The 18611-nt window shown below is 55.3% G+C and overlaps 1 protein-coding gene across 6 annotated transcripts in view; it reads left to right on the top strand.

The window, feature by feature from the left end:
• NBEAL2 (neurobeachin like 2) overlaps positions 1–18611 on the top strand; it is a 196494-nt gene that overhangs the window by 144911 nt on the left and 32972 nt on the right. For all 6 annotated transcript variants that reach the window (XM_075062154.1, XM_075062153.1, XM_032770619.2 and 3 more), the window contains 11 exons: positions 1658–2238; positions 4759–4891; positions 6996–7115; positions 9177–9504; positions 10313–10395; positions 12221–12313; positions 14607–14778; positions 14962–15095; positions 15515–15674; positions 15905–16007; positions 16851–17001. In XM_075062154.1, the coding sequence (XP_074918255.1) occupies positions 1658–2238; positions 4759–4891; positions 6996–7115; positions 9177–9504; positions 10313–10395; positions 12221–12313; positions 14607–14778; positions 14962–15095; positions 15515–15674; positions 15905–16007; positions 16851–17001 (2058 nt within the window). The remainder of the gene's footprint in view (positions 1–1657; positions 2239–4758; positions 4892–6995; positions 7116–9176; positions 9505–10312; positions 10396–12220; positions 12314–14606; positions 14779–14961; positions 15096–15514; positions 15675–15904; positions 16008–16850; positions 17002–18611) is intronic.

The raw sequence follows: 18611 nt of genomic DNA, 5'->3' as shown, positions 1-18611 counted from the left end.
TCATTTTACTGAAATTTAAGCAATCCTAACATATTGTAACATGATTATTTAGCCAATTATATTCCATCACCTTAATTGGTTTACACCCAACAAAATTAATTACACAGCAGAAAGAAACAATCACAGAACCAAAGAGAGATTATACAGACAAAAATGGAGAAGTGGAGACTACAGTGACAGAACAATGCAGAGATGAGGGTTTTACGTCCCAGCTATTGATAAGTGAGTTATTGCCAGACAGGATGCTGTCAAACTAAGTTTCCTTTTACATCTTCTAGGCTCTTCCCTTTCTCTGGAGGTGATAGGACTATCAGGGCAGGACTGTATTCCTAATAGCCCAATAGCATCTTATTTCAATGTGGCTAGTTTGGAATGTGAGGAAGTGACCAGACACTTCCCAGTGTATGGCTGCGTCTGCTCCTTAGCCAAAGGCCTTAGCCTGAGAACCAGGCCTCAGACTGTCACAGTAAGAGAAGGCCCTTACACATACAGAGTGTGATTTTGATTCTTTCTTTTATATCTCTATAACTAAATAAATGATAAGAATACACCTAAATTCTTAAAGTATAGGCCTTTGCAGACAGGCCCGAATGTCTGTATCCTAACAGCTGATAAAATATTTCTGCACAGAGTGGGTGAGAGGGGGAATTCATCCATAATCAAATTCCCTCTACAGTGCAGATATGCCCCTGGTTGGCTCGGGTGCCGGGACTGAACCCAGGACCTCTGGATCTAAACTCTTGTGCCTTTTAATGCCTGAGCCAGCCTTCCAGGATCAGGGCAGCAGTAGCTAGCTCATAAGCTTCTATCAGTGGCCCAGCCTGCAGATCAGTGCAAACCTCGCTCTGTATTTCAGTGACGTGCATCCTGTGGGCGGAGCAGCTCACGTGCCCTGATGGTGTCTGGGATTGCAAGGTGCTATTTCCACAGCTCGTGATGAGCTAGGCCTGGTGGGAGCCTCACACCCCTCTCCTCCGCTGGCCCGGGCCCCTTTTGTATGCCCCTCTCACCTCCCCCCCATCCCACCCCACCCCAGTCAGCCAGTCTGTGTGGAGTTGTGCATAGACACTGCCAGAGGCGACGCATGGGGGAGTAGGAGTGGGTCAAGTGCCCCCCTAGATTGGCATGCCAGGGGAAGGGAGGGAGAGGAGCTCTGTCCTCCTCTCCCTGGCAGCTGGGTGGGGAGCGGGATGGAGCCGCTTCTGCCTGAGGGAGCCTGTGTGGGAGGCAGAAGCGGCTCCATCCTGCGAATATGCACGGGGGAGGCGCAGGGAGAGGAGGACTGAGACTCCCCCCCCCCCGGCAGGTAACATGGGACAGGGAGAGCGCTGCAGCCCTGGGCTGGGGAGCGGGTCACTGGGAAGGGGAGACACGTTGGGGGAGTGTGGTCACATGTCCTCCCCTTTAGCTTGTGCACTCCCAGTATACAGAGACGCTAGTCATCTACGGATGCTGCTGTGCATGGTGGGATGGCGTTCTCTGTGATTTGGAATGCCCCATGATGCATTGCGGCAGCACAAGTACCACTGACCCCAGTGGCCTGTCCGTGGGCTGAGCACAGAGCAGGCTGGGCGCTGACCCCATCGGAGGGCAGCGGGGAGGTGGCTGGTGCGCCCTTGGGCCGAGGGACGTCACCCTGTGGCTTCTGTCTCACCAGGCAGTAGAAGGAGACCACAGTGCCTTCCCCGTCCGACTCATCCGCAACGAGCAGCCGCTGCTGATGCTCATCGCGTGGCTCCCCGAGCTGAAGTCGCGGGACCTGCAGGTGTTCCTGTCCGACTGGCTGAAGAGGGTCTGCGACGCCTCCCTGCCCAGCCGCGTGACCTGTGTCAAAGCAGGGATGGTCAGCTGCCTCCTGGACACCCTGGGCTCTGAGCAGGAGCTGGACCAGAAGTGCTCCAAAAACCTCATCTACCTTCTGCAGGTGCTGGGCAGCCTCTCCATCCAGCCGGGGGAGCTCCGCCAGCTCATCAGGCTGCTCTGGACTGAGCCCGGCAAGGGGCCCCACCCTTACACCATGCTGGTCATCCGGGCGCTCTCTGGCATGGCGAGGAAGGACCGGTCCGAGAGGGCGCTGCAGTACTTCGACCTGACGCCAAGTATGGCCGGAATTATGGTTCCAGCAATCCAGAAATGGCCTGGGAGCGGCTTTGCCTTCCACGCCTGGGTCTGTCTGAACGAGAAGCCCGAAGACTTGTCAGATCCGCCTATGAGACTGAAGCGGAAACAGCTATACAGGTAGGGCTTGTGGAGGGGAGGGGTGTGTGTCCACCTGCCTCCTTTCCTTCCCTTCCGTGCGAGCGGGAAACCCATTGTAGATCCCTGGAGTTTGGAAAGCAGCCAGCTAACAAACACAGCTTTAAGAACTGAAGGCTTTGCCTCACAGCTTTATTTGACTAGTTGAAATTGTTTAGGCAACTGAGTCATTACTATGGTACTCTTTGTGGAAGTGCTGGGTTCCTTTATTGTAGGATCTCGCCTCAGTAACGACAATTTGTGTTGACAAGTGGCAGATCAGGACAATTGCACCAGTATTTCCTCTCATGATCTAGCAAGAGTACCCTTTCTAGGCGCCCGGCTCCTCAGCCATCACTGTGGTTGGTAGAGACCCATGTCTTCCTCCCTCCTGAGCTGGATTTTTCCAGGCTGCACAGTTCCCTGCCTACACTGGGATATCCCTGAACAGGCTATGAACAGTATATTGCCAGCGCCTATACATTCCCAGCAAGAACATTTATTCTTGAAGTGAAAGCATTACAAGGAAAACAATCAAGAACCACCCCCCAACACAAGCTAAGCTTACCAGCGGTCACCTATCAGCCTCATGGGGCCTTATGGACTCAGGTCCTTCCGACTCTTCCCAGGAAGGATTGCCCTCCGCCTTCCTTTCTTGGACAAAGTCCTGCCTGTTTGTTGGATCAGAAAGCCGTCCCAGAGTCACTTTACCAAAAGTCCTTCCTTTGTCTGCTGGTCTCTGGAGAATCTAGTTTGACCCAGTATATGCAAGCTTCCCCAGAAGTTGGTACTTCTTTGGCGGGATTGGGGGGAGGGTACAACTCGGCTGATTTGCCTTCATTATCCCCCTGCCCATTGCCTAGAGGAGCTGTGGCAGTCCTCCCCCCCTAGAGTAGAGCAATGCCATCAAACAGAACTGTTCATTTAAAACAATGGATGCTGAAGATACTTCATGGGATTGCAATCTTTGTCCCACCTCCCTCCATAAAGAAGTTGCATCCAGTGCCGGCCCACAGTAATACGTACGCTTCATACTGTAAGTTTTTTCAAGGGTATTTCAGGAGATTGCCTGTCACAGTAGTAAGAGTTCCTGTTACCTCTTGTCCATTCATCACTCATGTTAGCAATGACATTAAATACCTGCAGTGCCCACACTGCTCTGGGAGAAAGAGCTGGAGTCTACCCTGACATAAACGTTAGCAGAATGTTGCAAGAGGGGAAGGATGGCACAGTGGTTAGGGTGCTAGTCTGGAACTCAAAAGACCCAGGTTGGGTCCTTGTTCTGCCACAGACTTCCTGTATGACCTTGGACATGTCACTTAGCCTCTCTGAGCCTTGGTTCCCCAGCTCTCCTGCCTCTCAGGTGGTTGTGAGGATAGATATGGTTCTGTGAGGTGCTCACAAACTAGTGTGATGGAGGCTAGGTAAATACAGCAGAATTGATAGCTAAGCTCCAGCCAGGCTAAACCTGTCACACCTATGCAGCTCAAGCATTGACAGGAGGTGCATGGTGCAGCTTTGGGCAGAATCTGAAGACCACAGGGTCACATCTGTAACTTGGATCCTTATTACTGGGGGTGGTGCATGGGACGAGAAGAACCCAGCTTGACTCTCAGAGCCCAGGGTGAAGTAAAACCCCACTCGGGTATAGAAACTTGCCCTTGAGTACTCATCAGCATGGGTCGTGGGTATAATAGGCAGAGGGGGCTTGGCCATGGGACCCCTGGTTGCAGGTTTTGGTGGCAAAGATTTTGCTTTATTGTGACCCATGTGGATTCTGGGGTGGCTGAGGCACATACCACCACCTTAGCTGCCGAAGAGCCTGCATGGGGCATATCAAAAGCATCTTCTAACAGACACTTTCCCCAGGGTGGGTTTGATCTGGGAAGGGGAGGCATGGGGCAGCTCCTGCCAGTCCAGGGCTCCTCTGGGCAGGGGGACGCTCCTACAGCTGGGGGGCAAGTGGGGGTCTTGTGGCTCTGGCTGCGAGGGAGGAGGGGTGGCAGCCATAGGGAGGGTGTGGGTGTGGGCGGAGCGGGGGGCTAGCCTCCCCAGAGCAGGGCCACCCGCCATCAATGCTTGTCAGCTTTTCACAAAGCACCCAGTGGGTCTTGGTCACTCCCCCTGCATCCAGTGCTGGGAGAACTCCCTTCTTTAAATCCCGTTCTGAACACGGCAGGTAGCTTTCCTCGAGGAGAATGTTAAGAGTCCCATCTGGTGTCTTTCTCCCTCCCTTCCTGTTCTGGGTCTCGATCATCTTCGCTTTGCTGTGAGCTCAGCGTCTGGTTCCAATCATCCTCATCTGTCTATGATTTTTCATCCTCCAGTGATTCACTTGACCCTCCCACCCCAAGCTGCCTGCAACCTTCCTCTCTGCTGGTTTGACTGTCCTTCTCCAGACTTTTACTTCCAGCGGCGTGTTCGTTCATACGCCTCCCGCAACCAGTCCCTTCCACCGGCCTCAGGCCAGCTCCTAACCCCCAAGTCACCGGTCTCCCTCCTCTTTGTGACTTTTCCCTGCAGCTTTTTCACGGCCAGCGGCACCGGCTTCGAGGCGTTCTTCACGGCCGACGGGATGCTGGTGGTGGCGGTGTGCACCAAGAAGGAGTATATGACAGTGGCACTCCCAGAACTCACCTTCAACGATTCTGCATGGGTGAGTAGGGTCCCCTTTCGTTCCAGTGCCTTCTGTTCCAGCCAACCCATGCCCTTCCGTTGGCCTTACCTGATGAGTGAGTCATTGCTTGTGGCAATCTCGAATTCACTTGGCCACAGGGCAGGGTGGGGTCAGCATAGACCCTGAAATGTGACTTGGGTCTATCGGACTGGTATCGTCTGGCCTACTTTAAAACTAGCCCCAGCAGTGGTTGTACCAGAGGCGCCAGAGAATTCTGCCATTTGCTTACGTGCCCTGGCATTTCTTGAATCTGTTCCGAACCTACAGGCTGTTCATGTCACGCAGTGACCCTCTGCTCTGCAGTTACAGCAATGGGTTTCCTCTGAGCCCTTTCGTCATGGGGGGATCCCCCTCCCTTCCCCCAAAAGATTGAGGCCAACCTGTTTAAATGTGGGTGCAGCACCTGATGTGAAGACAACCTGATGGTCAGGATGCAAATTGCTGTGGTCATGCTTAACAATCCCAGCAGAGATCAGGGCCTAATTGTGCTAAGCTCTGCGTATGTGTGGACTGAGAGACAAAGAACTTACAGCTCAAACAGCCACTAGGTGGCAGGGGAAGCAGAGGGTAAGTGACTGACCCAAGGCCACCCAGGAGATCATTGGCAGGGCTGGTACCCCCTCCACCGGACCATATCTCAGGCTGGTGTCCGTAGATGGGGAGAGACAGCAGAACAGGAACATGCAGTTCTTGAAGCAGTAGTTCAGGGTCTCTTTGGTGCCTCACTTAAGGCAGTAAATCAGACTTGGTTTCCCCTCTGTCTAAGGAGATAATAAGGCTTGGAGGCGAAGTAACTTGCTGAAGGTCGCACAGGGGAAGGTTCGTAACTGGGTTCACCACATAACTGGAGAAATTCATGGAGAATAGGGTCCATCAACGGCCATTAGCCAAGCTGGTCAGGGACATAGAACATGCTCAGGGTGACCCAGAAGCTGGGAGGGGAAGGCAGGGATGGATCTCGCCAAAATTGCCCTGTTCTGTTCGCTCCCCCTGAAGCTCTGGGATGGGATACTGGACTTGAGGGACTATTAGTCGGGCCCAGTATGGCCATTCTTATGTTCTCAGGATCTTCACTGAAAGCTCTGAGACCTGCAGACACATCCTAGTGTAACGCCGACAGACCCTGGTCGTCAGCGGGCCGGGTCAAACCTGGGACCTCGGGAGCTTAGCGCATGAACCTCTGCCACATAAACTAAAGCCACCTGACTGCTCGCTAAGGCTGGAGAGCAAACTCATTAATCTCTCTCTCTGTGGGAGACAACTAGGTGGGACAGAACATCAGACCCAGGAGGTGTGTGGGTTACGCTAGCAAACGTCTGTGTGAAATAAACACTGCTGCAGTGTCAGGTCTGCCTGGAGAACGAGCCGCTGGCTGTTCAGTTCTGCAGCTGTATGCCCCTGGGCTGCGAGCATGTCTCTGACAGGCTCTCGCAAGCTGCTGGGGGTTGAGCCATACCAGCGCTTGCAGGGGAGACCTTTGGTGAGCCCCTAGCTGCTTGAGCAATGCACTGAGGATTTTGTTGGTGGCGCTTTTCCCCGTGAGTTGCTACTGAATCAGTGGCCCAGCATGGAGCTGTCACCGTGCTGCTGGACCGACAGCAGCCATCACGATCTGCTTTCCCGAGTGCAGAGGGGCTTAATCGCGCTCACTGGCCCTGGTTCTGGCTGGCGTTCCGCTGCAGTGGGGTACAGTGTGGTTCACCTTCTGCCCTGTGGTGCTGGGGGGCAGCATTGCTGTGTCTTGCTTACACAACTGGTGCCTTCCACCCCGAGGAGTCTGCCTTTACGTCTGCCGCAGCCTTGAGAAGCTAAACCTCCGTTGATCTGTTATCTGGGCTCGTCTTGGGTCGTGAGCTTCCCCCAATTCCAGGAGGAGATGGCTTGGATTGGGGGCTGCTGGTTCCTTGATGATCTGGCAGGGGGAGAGTCTGGGAGGAGGGCATCCAGAAGCCTGAGTGGCTGGTGTTTGGAAGGTGGGGATGAGCGTAGCTTGCACGTCGTTGGGCTCGTTCTGTGTATAGTCAGTAAAGGAGCAGGGTTGAAGCTGGCGCTGACTCCCTCCCCGCCCTGCTCTCTCCTCCAGCATTGCATCGACATCGTCCATGTCACCGGCCGCCGACCCTTCGGCCAGAACCTGGTCAACATCTACACAGACGGGCAGCTGCGGCAGGTGGCTCAGCTGCGCTTTCCTTCCCTCAATGAGGTAACGCGGGGGGACCGTCTGAGTGCTGCTGCCTTGTTCCCATCCTTCCCCTCCCTGCTCTCCTGGGCCAGGCCCCTTGCCTCCTAGGTGACCCAGACAGATGGTGCTCTGTCCTGCTACCCCCCTGGCTTTCCACTGCTGACTTCTGTAGTTCCCTTCTCCTCTGGTCCTTCCCCCGTACAGCGACATGTGAGAAGGAGGTGCAGGTCATGGGGGAGAGGAGCTGTGCTCTAACGCTTTTGAGGGTGCCCGGGCTGAGGAAGATTACTTGAGCCCGATTCAGCAAAGCATCCTTGCTTAGGACAGTGCACCGAAGCATGGGCTGAACTTGGAGTAAGCACTGGGCTGAACTGAGACCCGGCTGAGCAGTTTTATCCCCATCAGGATCGATGGGGGGAAGGGTGAGAGAGAAAGATCAAGGGGTGGTTGGGGAAGGTGTGTCAGATAAAGGTCTGATCTGAAGGGCCTGACCTGAGAATCTGTAGGTGGGCAGCGGGGAGACACCTTGGATGAAGTGATGCCAGACCATGGAGCTGTGCCGGTGGAGAGCGACCATGCCCAGGAGTGTTAGGAAGATGTGCATCAAGAGAACACACCCCTCTGATGCTGTGTTATAAAGGAAACCCTCAGGGCCTGATCCCAACTGTGCAGGAGGTTGCTCCTTTCTGGGCACCCTCACATCCTTCCCGCGGCTGGGGGAGTGGTGGGGAAGCAGTGGAGCTGTGCCCATCTGCCCTGAGCAGCTGGTCACGCTGTCTCCTGAGCCACCCGCCCAAAAGGATCCACTTTGGCGGCCCTGAGAGCCCGAGGGGCTCAATCTGGCTAGCTGCTGGCTTTCCCCACTGGCCCACTCTCCTCCTTGCTTCAGGTTTAGCGCCTTCCTGGGTAACCAGCGCAATTCAGAGCCTGGCTGGTGGGGAGCGCTGTGTATGGCCTTCGGGGAGCCTCTGGCATCCTTGGTGTGACTCGATGGGGGATTTGAGCAGCAGCCTGTAGTTGAATCTCCCCTGGCGGATGTCCTTGTGTCGAATGCAGCAGTGGTGCCATGATAGCCGTGCTGGGCTCAGAGCGCAGGGTGTGGGCGGAGAGGCTTGGGCGCACCGGTTGGCACAAGGAGCCATTTCCTCTATACTCTGCGGGTCCTTCCGACAGCAGCCTCCAGACTGTCCCTGAATCTCCTGGGCCAAGGACTATCAGTGCAGCTCTGGAGTAGGACTTCCTGCAGCCAGGCTGCTGAGCAGGATGAGGGAGGCGCTGGGCAGCCAGTATACTGAGCCAGGCTCTTCCCCATGAGTGGCTGCTCGTCAGTGGACAACGCTGGGGCTTCCTGTGAGCATAGGGGTCCCTCTGCATGCAGTAGCTATCAGGGCCAAGGTCTGAAACAAGGGTCATCTCCCATCCAAAGTGTGTGAAATGCAGAAATGCTGCCTTGGCTCGTTGTCTAGGTGACTGAGAACTAGAGGAGGTAAAAATACGACAGCGGCGCCTCCTTTGGTCCTAGGGAGATGGATTGGGTGGGTCCTACAGAAATAGGTCTCATTCCTCTCTGCTGCCTCGGATTCAGGTATCTCAGCTGTAACGTTAGGAGGTGCCTTTCTGTCCTAGACCAGCTCCCAGAGAGCCCATCCCTGTTCAGTGCTGGGAGGCTCCGGCTCGACAGCAGCCCCTCATTGCTGAGGGGAGATGCAGGAGCCTCCTTTCCCATCGTGTGCTGCCTGATCCGGTCGTTCCAGGGGCCAGTGGTGGAGGGCAGGTCCTAGGCCTGCATCTTTAGGTGGAAGAAGAGGGCTTGATAAAGGGGGCTACCGAAAGGAGAGGATGGCAGCCACCTGCTGGTCCTGTCTTGGGGAACATGACGCTTCCGGCTCGTGCTGCGGCAGCACTGGGAGACCCTAACCCCGGTGCGCTAGGCGCTGTACAAACACACATAAGAGACAGCCCCTGCCCTGACGAGCTTTGTCTAAATACAAGTCAAAGGGCCTGGGGAGGTGGGGCACTGGAGGAGCCGCGTTACCCTCCTCTCCAGGGTTCTGTGCAATTTTTCCCCCCGCTCTCTTTCAGTCTTTCACCTCATGTTGCATCGGCTCCGCTGGCCACCGGACGACGACCACCTCCACGGTGTACCCCTCGCCTTCCCACTCACCGGAGCTGGTCTTCCCCTCCCACCCCTCCCTCAGCCGCTCCCAATCCTTCCCTGCCTCGCTGGCCACGCACTCCTGGACTCCCGGGGCTGCTCAGCCCCCCAGAGAAGGCCAGGTGTCTACGATGGTGGCAGGGAGTCAGGACACAGAGTGGGGGACCCCTACGTCCCTCGAAGGACACCTGGGGTCAGTATCCATCTTCTGCGAAGCCCTCCAGCAGACCCAGGTCAAAGCACTTTTCTCCTCAGGTAAGTTCTGGATCTCAAAGGGAGAATCTCCTGCTTCAGTTCCTCTCCTCGCCCGGTGAGCCGGTCTGAGGCGTGACAACCCTCTTGCAGCTCAGGGGATGGCCCAGGAGGCTGTTCTCCTGCTGCAGGGGGGTATCTGTGGGGCGGGGAGGAAGCAGGACAATGAGGGGCAGTAGGAATCTCTCGGAGGCCTCGGCCACACAGGGCTAGGCAGTGACACAAGTCCACTGCTGGCTGAGTTGCAACCTTGAGTACCAGCAGGGTCCAGAAGGCGCTGAGGAATTTGTGGGAGCTGCCCTGCCCCATCCCTGGCAGCATGGCTGGGGATCGCACCCACCCCCATGCCACTGATGCACAGATAGTCCAAGCTGCGCAGTGATTCCAGAGCACCGATAACACGGTCTGTGATGCAGGGCCGAACAGGGTGTTTAACCACATGGGTCCTGCTGCAGGATAGATTTCCATAGCCTGGATGGGGCCCCATGCCAGCCCACGCTCCCTATACCCAGTGTGTGCACTAGCAAGGTGTGACGCCTCACAGTGTCGAGTGTACCGCTCCCCTGGCTTGGGAGGAGGCTGCCCTGGCATGGACCCATGCTGGGCGGGAGAAGGGGGCAGGTCGCTCTCGCACAGGGTCCGGGCCCAGTGGGGATCAGACCAGGGATAGCTGTGCTGGCATCTGCACTCGTTGGCAAGTAGGGTCAGCCCCGGGGGGAACACGTGCTTGGCTCTCTGGGCCAGCCCGGGAACAGGGTGCTCGTTGCTCGCTCACTCACCCCGCTCGCCCTTCCTTCCCGCCCGCCCGCAGGACCAAACGTTACGTCGCCACTCAAGCTGGAAGGCGACTTCCTGGAGCTCAGCAGCAAGCTGCTCCTCTACTACACACCCCAGGTAAGGAGAGACCTTCCTGGGCAGCTCTCTGCGGTTCTGTCCCTGCCGGCACCATCTCGAGGGATTGGCACGGCCGGTGCTGCTGGGGGGTTCGCTGGGCCATGCTCAGATGGGCTGCCTTGGGCTCACAGAGAGCACTGCATTGAGCACTGGCCAGCTCTGCAAAGGGGGTGGGAGTTTGTGGGTGGAGCTGGAAAGGTACGTGGGTAATGGGGTTACAGAGGTGAGGGGCATGCTGCAGCGGGGTGACCTGCTCTGTGTGGAATTACCAGTCTCCTGGGCTGGCAATTGTTTTAAACAGCTCTGGGACCTTCCTCGTTAGGTGTTAGTAAATCCTTCAGTCTGGCTGGGTGCCGCTCTGCAGTCGTGGTAGAAAAGGAATGACACATAACATCCAAAACAGATCCTCACCACACACACCTCAGAAGAGCCCCGCACATGGGGGGCCTCTGGGTATGGAGAGACATCACAGTCAGCCTGTGGAACTCTTTGCCAGAGGATGTTATGAAGGCCAAGACTATACCAGGGTTCAGAAAGGAACTAGATAAGTTCCTGGAGGATAGGTCCATCAATGGCTATTAGCCAAGATGGGCAGGGAGTGTGTTCCTAGTCTCTGTTTGCCAGAAGCTGGGAATGGGCGACAGGGAATGGATCACTTGATGATTCCCTGTTGGGTTCATTCCCTCTGGGGCACCTGGCATTGGCCACTGTCAGCAGACAGGATACTGGGTTAGATGAACCTTTGGTCTGACACCAGTATGGCCGTTCTTATGTTTCCTGTAGTAAACACTCAGTCCTTCAGGGGCTAGATCCTTCTTCCCCCAGTGTGTGTGGAGGGTAGCATTAAACCACATGCCATGGGCCACCAGAGTATCTGCCTTCCTGGCCTGCAAGTTTGGCACAAGGGAGCCTTGCTGTTTGTAAAAAGGGCTTTCCTGTGGGCACCAAGTCCGTGGCCGTTGAGCTGTTCTTTGTGCTAAAGGTCTTGGGTCATCATCCAATGGGTCACACCCACTGGGCTTCATTGCAGATGATGGGCTTGGCTTAAATTCAGATCTGCTGTCAGCCTAGGGCTGTGAACACCTCTGGGCCGAGGGGTGATAGGTTCCACTGTGTGGCAGGACTTGGCTTTTACTGCCCGCGTGGGTCGGTGAAGCAGAGTTTGTGCTGCACCATATCCTAGCAAGACAACGCACACAAGCTTGAACCGTTCAGCATCGTGAGTCCCCTCCCCAGAACTGAGTGCGCTGCCTGCTCCAGAACTGCCTGGGGAGTAAGACACCAGGCTTGGGATATCAGTCGGGCTCTCGCATAGAGCAGTGCTTTGCCCAGCTGGGAAGCCTTTCCTTTAACTAGATCTCTGGAGCAGCCACTCTGACTTCTGGTGACAAGGATTACGCAGGCAGACGGGTGCCCCTGCCCTAGGTTCTCCAGTATGTTTTGTGGATTCAAACTATTCCCTGGGTACCTGGTGTCTTCCATAGACGTGCTCACTAGTGCTAGTGGCTGTCCATGTGCTCAGTGATACAGCCCCTGCCTTGAAGAGCTTCCAGTCTTAATAGACCAGACGAAGTTGATATCCCTGTTTTACACAGGCTTGGAGAGATCAAGTGACTTGCCCAAGGTTATGCAGGAGGTCTGTGGCAGAGCTGAGAACGCTGGATCTCTGGAGTCCCAGCCTAACCCCCAAGGCCACCTTTCCTCTCCTTCTCTCCCCTTGTCTCGGGCAATGGCTTATGCCAGGACAGGAAGCATGTGTGTGGTGAACCTGTTGGCATGGCTGTAGCATGTGCTAAAAACATGTCGTTTGCTTGCACTGCTGTAGGCTTGTAAAAATAACATCTGCCTGGACCTGTCTCCAAACCATTTTTTTGACGGGAGGCTGACCGGACACAAAGTGGTGAACTGGGATATCAAGGTACGGTGCTGCCTTTCATTCTTCCCTGGCTCTTGGAGTTGGTGGGTGCTGGCCCAACAAGATTGGGACTCAGTGGGAAACATGGTCTCGGGTAGCTAAGAAGTCCAGGAGCTGGTGCTTTCTACAGCGCTAAATTAGGATCAATGCATCGTCATGTTGTCAGACAGTCACATGGGCTAGATCACCCAGTTCATCTCCTTCCCTACAGGACTTAGGTGCTGACTCCATGGGTGCTCCAGCACCCTTCTGGAGGATGGCGTGGATTGCACCCTCAGCAAGTTTGCAGATGACACTAAACTGGGAGGAGTGGTAGATACGCTGGAGGGTAGGGATAGGATACAGTGTTCCCCTGTTGCCAAGAAAGCTAACGGCGTTTTGGGCTGTATAAGTAGGGGCATTGCCAGCAGATTGAGGGATGTGATCATCCCCCTCTATTTGACATTGGTGAGGCCTCATCTGGAGTACTGTGTCCAGTTTTGGGCCCCACACTACAAGAAGATGTGGAAAACTGAGAGTAGAGTCCAGCGAGGGCAACAAAATGATTAGGGGGCTGGAGCACATGACTTATGAGGAGGCTGAGGAACTGGGATTATTTAGTCTGCAGAAGAGAAGAATGAGCAGGATTTGTAAGCAGCTTTCAAGTACCTGAAAGGGGATACAAAGAGATGGATTAGACTGTTCTCAGTGTTAGCAGATGACAGAACAAGGTGTAATGGTCTCAAGTTGCAGTGGGGAGTTTCGGTTGGTATTTGGAAAACTTTTTCACTAGAAGGTGGTAGCACTGGAATGGGTTACCTAGGGAGATGGTGGAATCTCCTTCCTTAAGGTTTTAAGGTCAGCTTGACAAGGCCTGGCTGGGTTGATTTATAGTTTGGGGGGTTGGTCCTGCTTTGAGCAGGGGGTTGGACTAGATGACCTCCTGAGGTCCCTTCCAGCCCTGATATTCTATGAATCAGAATGCCCATGGAGGAAAAAATAATGCGTGCTCAGCACCCACTGGTAGCTCTGCCAATCCGCTCCTACCTGCAGCGCCTGCCGCGATCGGTTATTTGGCAGCGTGCAGGAGGTGCTGGGGGAAGAGGGGAAAGGAGTGGAGGCAGGAAGAGACAGAGCAGGGGCAGGAAGAGGTAGAGTGGGTGTGGGGGCTTGGGAAAAAGGGGGCGGGGCTTGGGGTGGAGTGGGAGTCAAGCATCCCCCCGGGAACAGAGGAAGTCATTTCCTATGCTGCAGAATGCGTAAGAGTATGGGGGTCTGTCTGCTATGAAAGATCTCCTATGCTGAGGCTTAAGAGACTGTTCTCCAGTCTAATATTTCACTGCCATGGAGATTTTCCCGACATTTAACCTATATCTTACTTTTCTTAATGCCATCCCATTCACCCCTAGCATCTCTCCCTGCGTGCCCCTTAGATAATTCCTCTCTGACATTCTCACCCATAGGGTTCCCCTTGCCCCATTACACCGAGCGTGGCTGAGCAGTAGTTTGTACCCCATCACCCCTTCAGATCCCAAATCATTTTCCTTGCTCTTCTCTAAACCCACTACCAAGATATTGACAAACTGGAGGAAGGCTTGAACCAGCATCCCAGGCTCCCAGCTCAGGATTGCAAACCACTGGCAGTTTTGTGCTGTCTAGAGTGCCCCCAATAACGTTACGGCACACGGTGTACGGTCCACAGTCGCACTGTGCGACTCACGCACACACAACACAGACACCGCGGCTAATCTAACGCTGCTCTAGGACAACAATCAGCCCAACAGCTTTTGAGACCGGTCGCCCAGAGGATGCAGAGACCAGTTTATTTGCTTTTATGACCCTGGTGCTAACTTAAGCTTTCGGCGCTCCAGGCCATTTAGATTCAATGGGCTTGATTCTCTTCTGCTAAGGAGTAGCTCCACTGAAATCGATAGTTAAATCGGTGTTGGTGACGAGGAGTCAGGCACAGCTGCTGAGACAGACACACACAGATGGTTTTTTGCACTGCTAAACCCTTGTTCCCTGGCTGGCTGTTGGGCTGCACTGCCTGCAGCTGGTTCTGGGAAGCAGTGGCTGGCTCTCTTGCTGACTCCTAGGGCGGGCAGTCCTCGGGCCTGAGCAGGCTCGTTCTGTAGGGTCTCTCGGCTTGTTCTGTAGGGCTGGTAACTCGCTGGAGTCTTGCATGCACTGTTACTTACCCGAGCGCCGTCCTATCAGAGGCAGGATCAGTGCTTCTGCACAGGTGGAGCGTGAGCTGGCGAGGATGGAAGCTCCATGCATCAGCCAGGGCCTTGTCTCTCTCTCTATCCTCCTGTAGGACGTGGTGAACTGTGTGGGCGGCATGGGGGTGCTCCTCCCATTGCTGGAGCAATTGGCAGCCGAGAGAAAAGAATCGGAGGACAGCCAGGAAACCCATGACCTGGTTGGGCCAGAACTGACATCCTCACGGAATCCCCAAGGGATGCTCATCCCCCTGGGCAAGTCCTCAGGTGAGCGCAGCATCTGCGGGGCTATTGGGAGAGGGGGCAGCGGGAGACCAGTTCCTCTGTGTGCTGCTGGAGCCCTGAAATTCTCCTGGGCCAGGTACTTACCTGCCCCTGGGCAGCCAGCCCCGCTCCCTGCCTTGGCCATAAGAGCTGGTCCCTGGCTGAACCTTCTTGTCCCTCCTGCAGAGAGCAGACTGGAAAAGAACGGCGTGGCTGCGTTTCTGCTGCTGGTCAAGAACTTTATCCGGCATCACCCCGTGAACCAGGAGAGCCTGGTGCAGTGCCACGGGCCAGCAATCATTGGAGCTCTGCTGCAGAAGGTAAGAGACTTTCAGGGCCAGCCTTGGTTACCTGGGGCAGCCTAACAAGGCGGTGCTGAGTCCAGGGCCTGGCACGTGGTGCATTAAAGCCAGCAGCTGAGCCACTGCGTGTGCCTGAAAGAGGACCATCCAATCAGGAAATGCACATAATGCCATGCAGTGCTGCCTGCAGCCCAGCTGGAACAAGCTATGATGGGTGACCTCTGCTCCCAGTCATTTCAATAGGGTGTTGACTCTGGAGAGTACTGATGGAGAGATCCCCTCTGGCTTAGGAAAGCATCTGCCCATCTTTTGTTGTCAGAGCTCTAAGGCAGGTTCATTTTCTGCGGGTCACGGGACTCGTAAATCCCAGAATGCCCTGCGGCTGCTGGATGGAAATGGCGCCACCCACCCAGCTCTCATTGCTTTGCGCTCGTCAGGTCTCCAGCCTCATGATGGACATGAATGTGCTGGTGGCGTCACAGATCCTGATGGAGCAGGTGGCTGCCGAGAGCCACAGCTTCCTGCTGCACCTCCTGTACCAGTACCTGCTCTTCGACTTCCGCATCTGGAGCAAGAGCGACTTCGCCGTCCGGCTAGGTAAGTGCCTCCTGGGATGTCGAGTGCTGCTGGGGGCCTGCTTCCCAGGTGGGGTGTGCCTTGGCAGCTCATGGCTTCCCCCTGTGTGGGTCAGGATCAGCTGCCTCCTAGCCAGGGTGGTTTGGCTGAGAGCTGGCTGCATGTCCTTGCTGCGTCTGCTTGCCAAATACAGATACTTACTTAATCTTCTGGATGGGTCTGCTCTCTCCCTCTTTTCCCCACGCCTGCAGGTCACATTCAGTATTTATCGAACACCATCAAGGACCACAAGCAGAGGATCCGCAAGAAATACGGGGTCCAGTACATCCTGGACTCCATTCGGACGTATTACGGGTGAGTTGTTGAAGGCTGGCTCCTGGCTTCCAGCTTGCCCTTGTTTGTCCTGGGCAGTTGGCAGAGCTGCTTTAACCCTTCAGTGCCTGAAGAAGAGGGGATGTCCTGGGGCAGCACGTGGGAAAGCGGAACCGGCTCCTTGGCTCCAGGCAGTCTGAGATGATGTTTTCTCCAGCCAGCTCTGCCCAGGACCCAGCCGTTTCTTTTCCCTCATCCAAGGGGCTCCTGCAAGCCAGCGGAGGCATGCGGTGGGGGGAAACGTGGGCAGCAGGTAAAAACCCCACCCCCTCCTTGGTTGGTGAAGCTAGCCTGCGGCCCTGCATCTTCGGCCTGAGGAGCCCTGGCCGCCAGCTGGAGCAGAGCCCCCACCAGCTTCAGGAGAGATGGGAAGCATGGGCAGGGCCAAGTATGGGTGGGGCCACACCTGGGTTAGGGGAGGGTTAACCTCCCCTGGCCTTTGCTGCCCGCTGCCCATGGCAGGCTGTTCCGTGGGCGCGTCTCAAGGCTGGACTGGAGCTGACTCCCGGTAAGGATGCTTTGCCCCACTCCTGCAGTTCTGCTGCTGCTTTCGGAGTCCCCCCTGGGCACTGCATGTGGCGGTGAGATTCTCACCCCATCCCCTCCCCCAGTTCACCCTATGGCCTGAGAGTTCCTGTCCTGCACTAGGCAGCTCTGTGATTGGGAATCATGCCTGCCTCCACTGGGGGGGCTGGAGCCCTGTAGGGTGTGGCACTATAAAGTGAAGCTAGGGGAGGCTGAGGAATGTGGTTCTCCCCCATTTCTGCATCCGGACCATGCCGTGGGTGCCCAAGGTAAAGTCCCCGCCTTCCTCCTCTCTCGCAGCACTCACAAGGAGAAGCCGATTCCCACGGATGTGAAGACGGTGCAGATGTCCCTGTTCAGCCTGGTGAAGGACTTCCTCTGCAGGAGCTTCTCTGCTGACGAGATGCAAAGCACCCTGAACTACCTGGCTGCGGTGCACGATGAACACCAGGTGCGTCAGGAGAGGCACCACTAGGGGGCAGCGTCTTGTGGTTAAGGTGCAGGATTGGAACTCGGGGATCCTACATTCATTGCCTGGCCTTGCCACAGCTGCCCTGAGTGATGCTTCATTTTTCTGGGCTTCAGTTTCCCATCTTTAAAAGGGGGAGCGTCCTGCCTGTTCAGACTGCGAGCTCTGCTGGGCCGCGACTCTCTTACTGTGGGTTCGTGCAGCACCTAGCACTGTGGGGCCCTCCTCTTGGCCGGAGCCCATTGACGCTACTGCAGTACAAATACTGCCTCCTAACAGAGCTCAGAGGCGGCTGGGTTGTCCCGGAGGTGTGACGAACAATGGCTATGGCCTTGCCTTGAGAAGTGACCGCTCGGGGCCAAGCTGGAACCGAGGCTGGAGTCAGCGCAGTGACCACATGATGCTCGGGAGGACTCTGTGTATTTTTACTTGGGGGCCCCCAGATCCAGCCCTGCACACTGGGGTCTGGAAGCCAGGCTGTGCCCTTAGCGAGGTCCCTACAGAAAATCCCTGACGCAGCTCGCTCGGCTGTGACTGGGCTGGCCCTGGGTTAAACTGTGGGTGGCGAGCAATAATCTCTGTAGGACTTGGGGACGCACAGGGAGCTGATTGGCTAAGGGCTCGTTTAACCGGCCAGCTGGAGTGGGAATGTACAGCCCGCTACCAAGTGTCTGTGCGGACTCCGCTGCCGCACGCTAGCGCTTCTGTCATGCACTTGGATCTGCTGCCATTTGCAAGCTGAGATCCGGCTGCACCACAGCACTTCTAGCGCACGGCAGCTGGATCCCCGTGCAAAGGCACGTGCTGTAGATTCATACCCACCTGGCGCTGTGTTAACTGTCCATGTAGACAAGCCCTCAGGGGCTGTTGTCGGAGCTGATTTTCCAACTGTTACAGCACTTTCCTCAACCCCCATGTCATGATATCTTTCCCCACTCTGAACCTTAGCATCCAAAGATGGGGTACCAGCATGAATTCCTCTAAGCTTAATTACCAGCTTAGATCTGATAAGCTGCCACCAATCAGGACTTTGAGTGCCTGATAAACTCTGGTCTCCCCAAACCTTCCCTGGGGACCCAAGACCCAGCTCCCCTGGATCTCGACACAAGGAAAGTAAACCCTTTCCTTTACCGTTGCCTCTCCCAGACTTTCCCTCCCTGGGTTACCCTGGAAGATACTGTAATTCAAACTCCTTCAATCTTAACACACAAAGGAATTCCACCTCCCCCCTCCCCTTTTTTCCCTCACCCAGAGGCAATACAGATTCAAGCTCTGTGAATCTAAAGCAAAGAGGACATTTACCTTTCCCCCGCTCCCCCTCCTCTCTCCCGGAGAGAGAGACAGAGAGAAACACAGAGAGCAGGTTTTTCCTCCCCCCTTTCTCCCACCAGTTCCCTGGTGAGTGCAGACTCCCTTCCTTTTCCTTAACAAGGGGAAAAAATTAATCAGGTCTTTTACAAGAAAAGCTTTTAATAAAAGAAAGAAAAAGTAAGAAATCTCTGTAATTTCAAGATGTAATATTACAGGGTCTTTCAGCTTCTAGAAACTGGAGAAAAAGCCTCCTCCAACAGAAATACAATTTAAAATACTTC

This window comes from Chelonoidis abingdonii, chromosome 2, assembly GCF_003597395.2.
Source record: "Chelonoidis abingdonii isolate Lonesome George chromosome 2, CheloAbing_2.0, whole genome shotgun sequence".
NCBI classification, from domain to species: Eukaryota; Metazoa; Chordata; order Testudines; family Testudinidae; genus Chelonoidis; species Chelonoidis abingdonii.
Note: the sequence above shows the minus strand (reverse complement) of the source record. Positions and strands in the feature narration are given on the sequence as shown.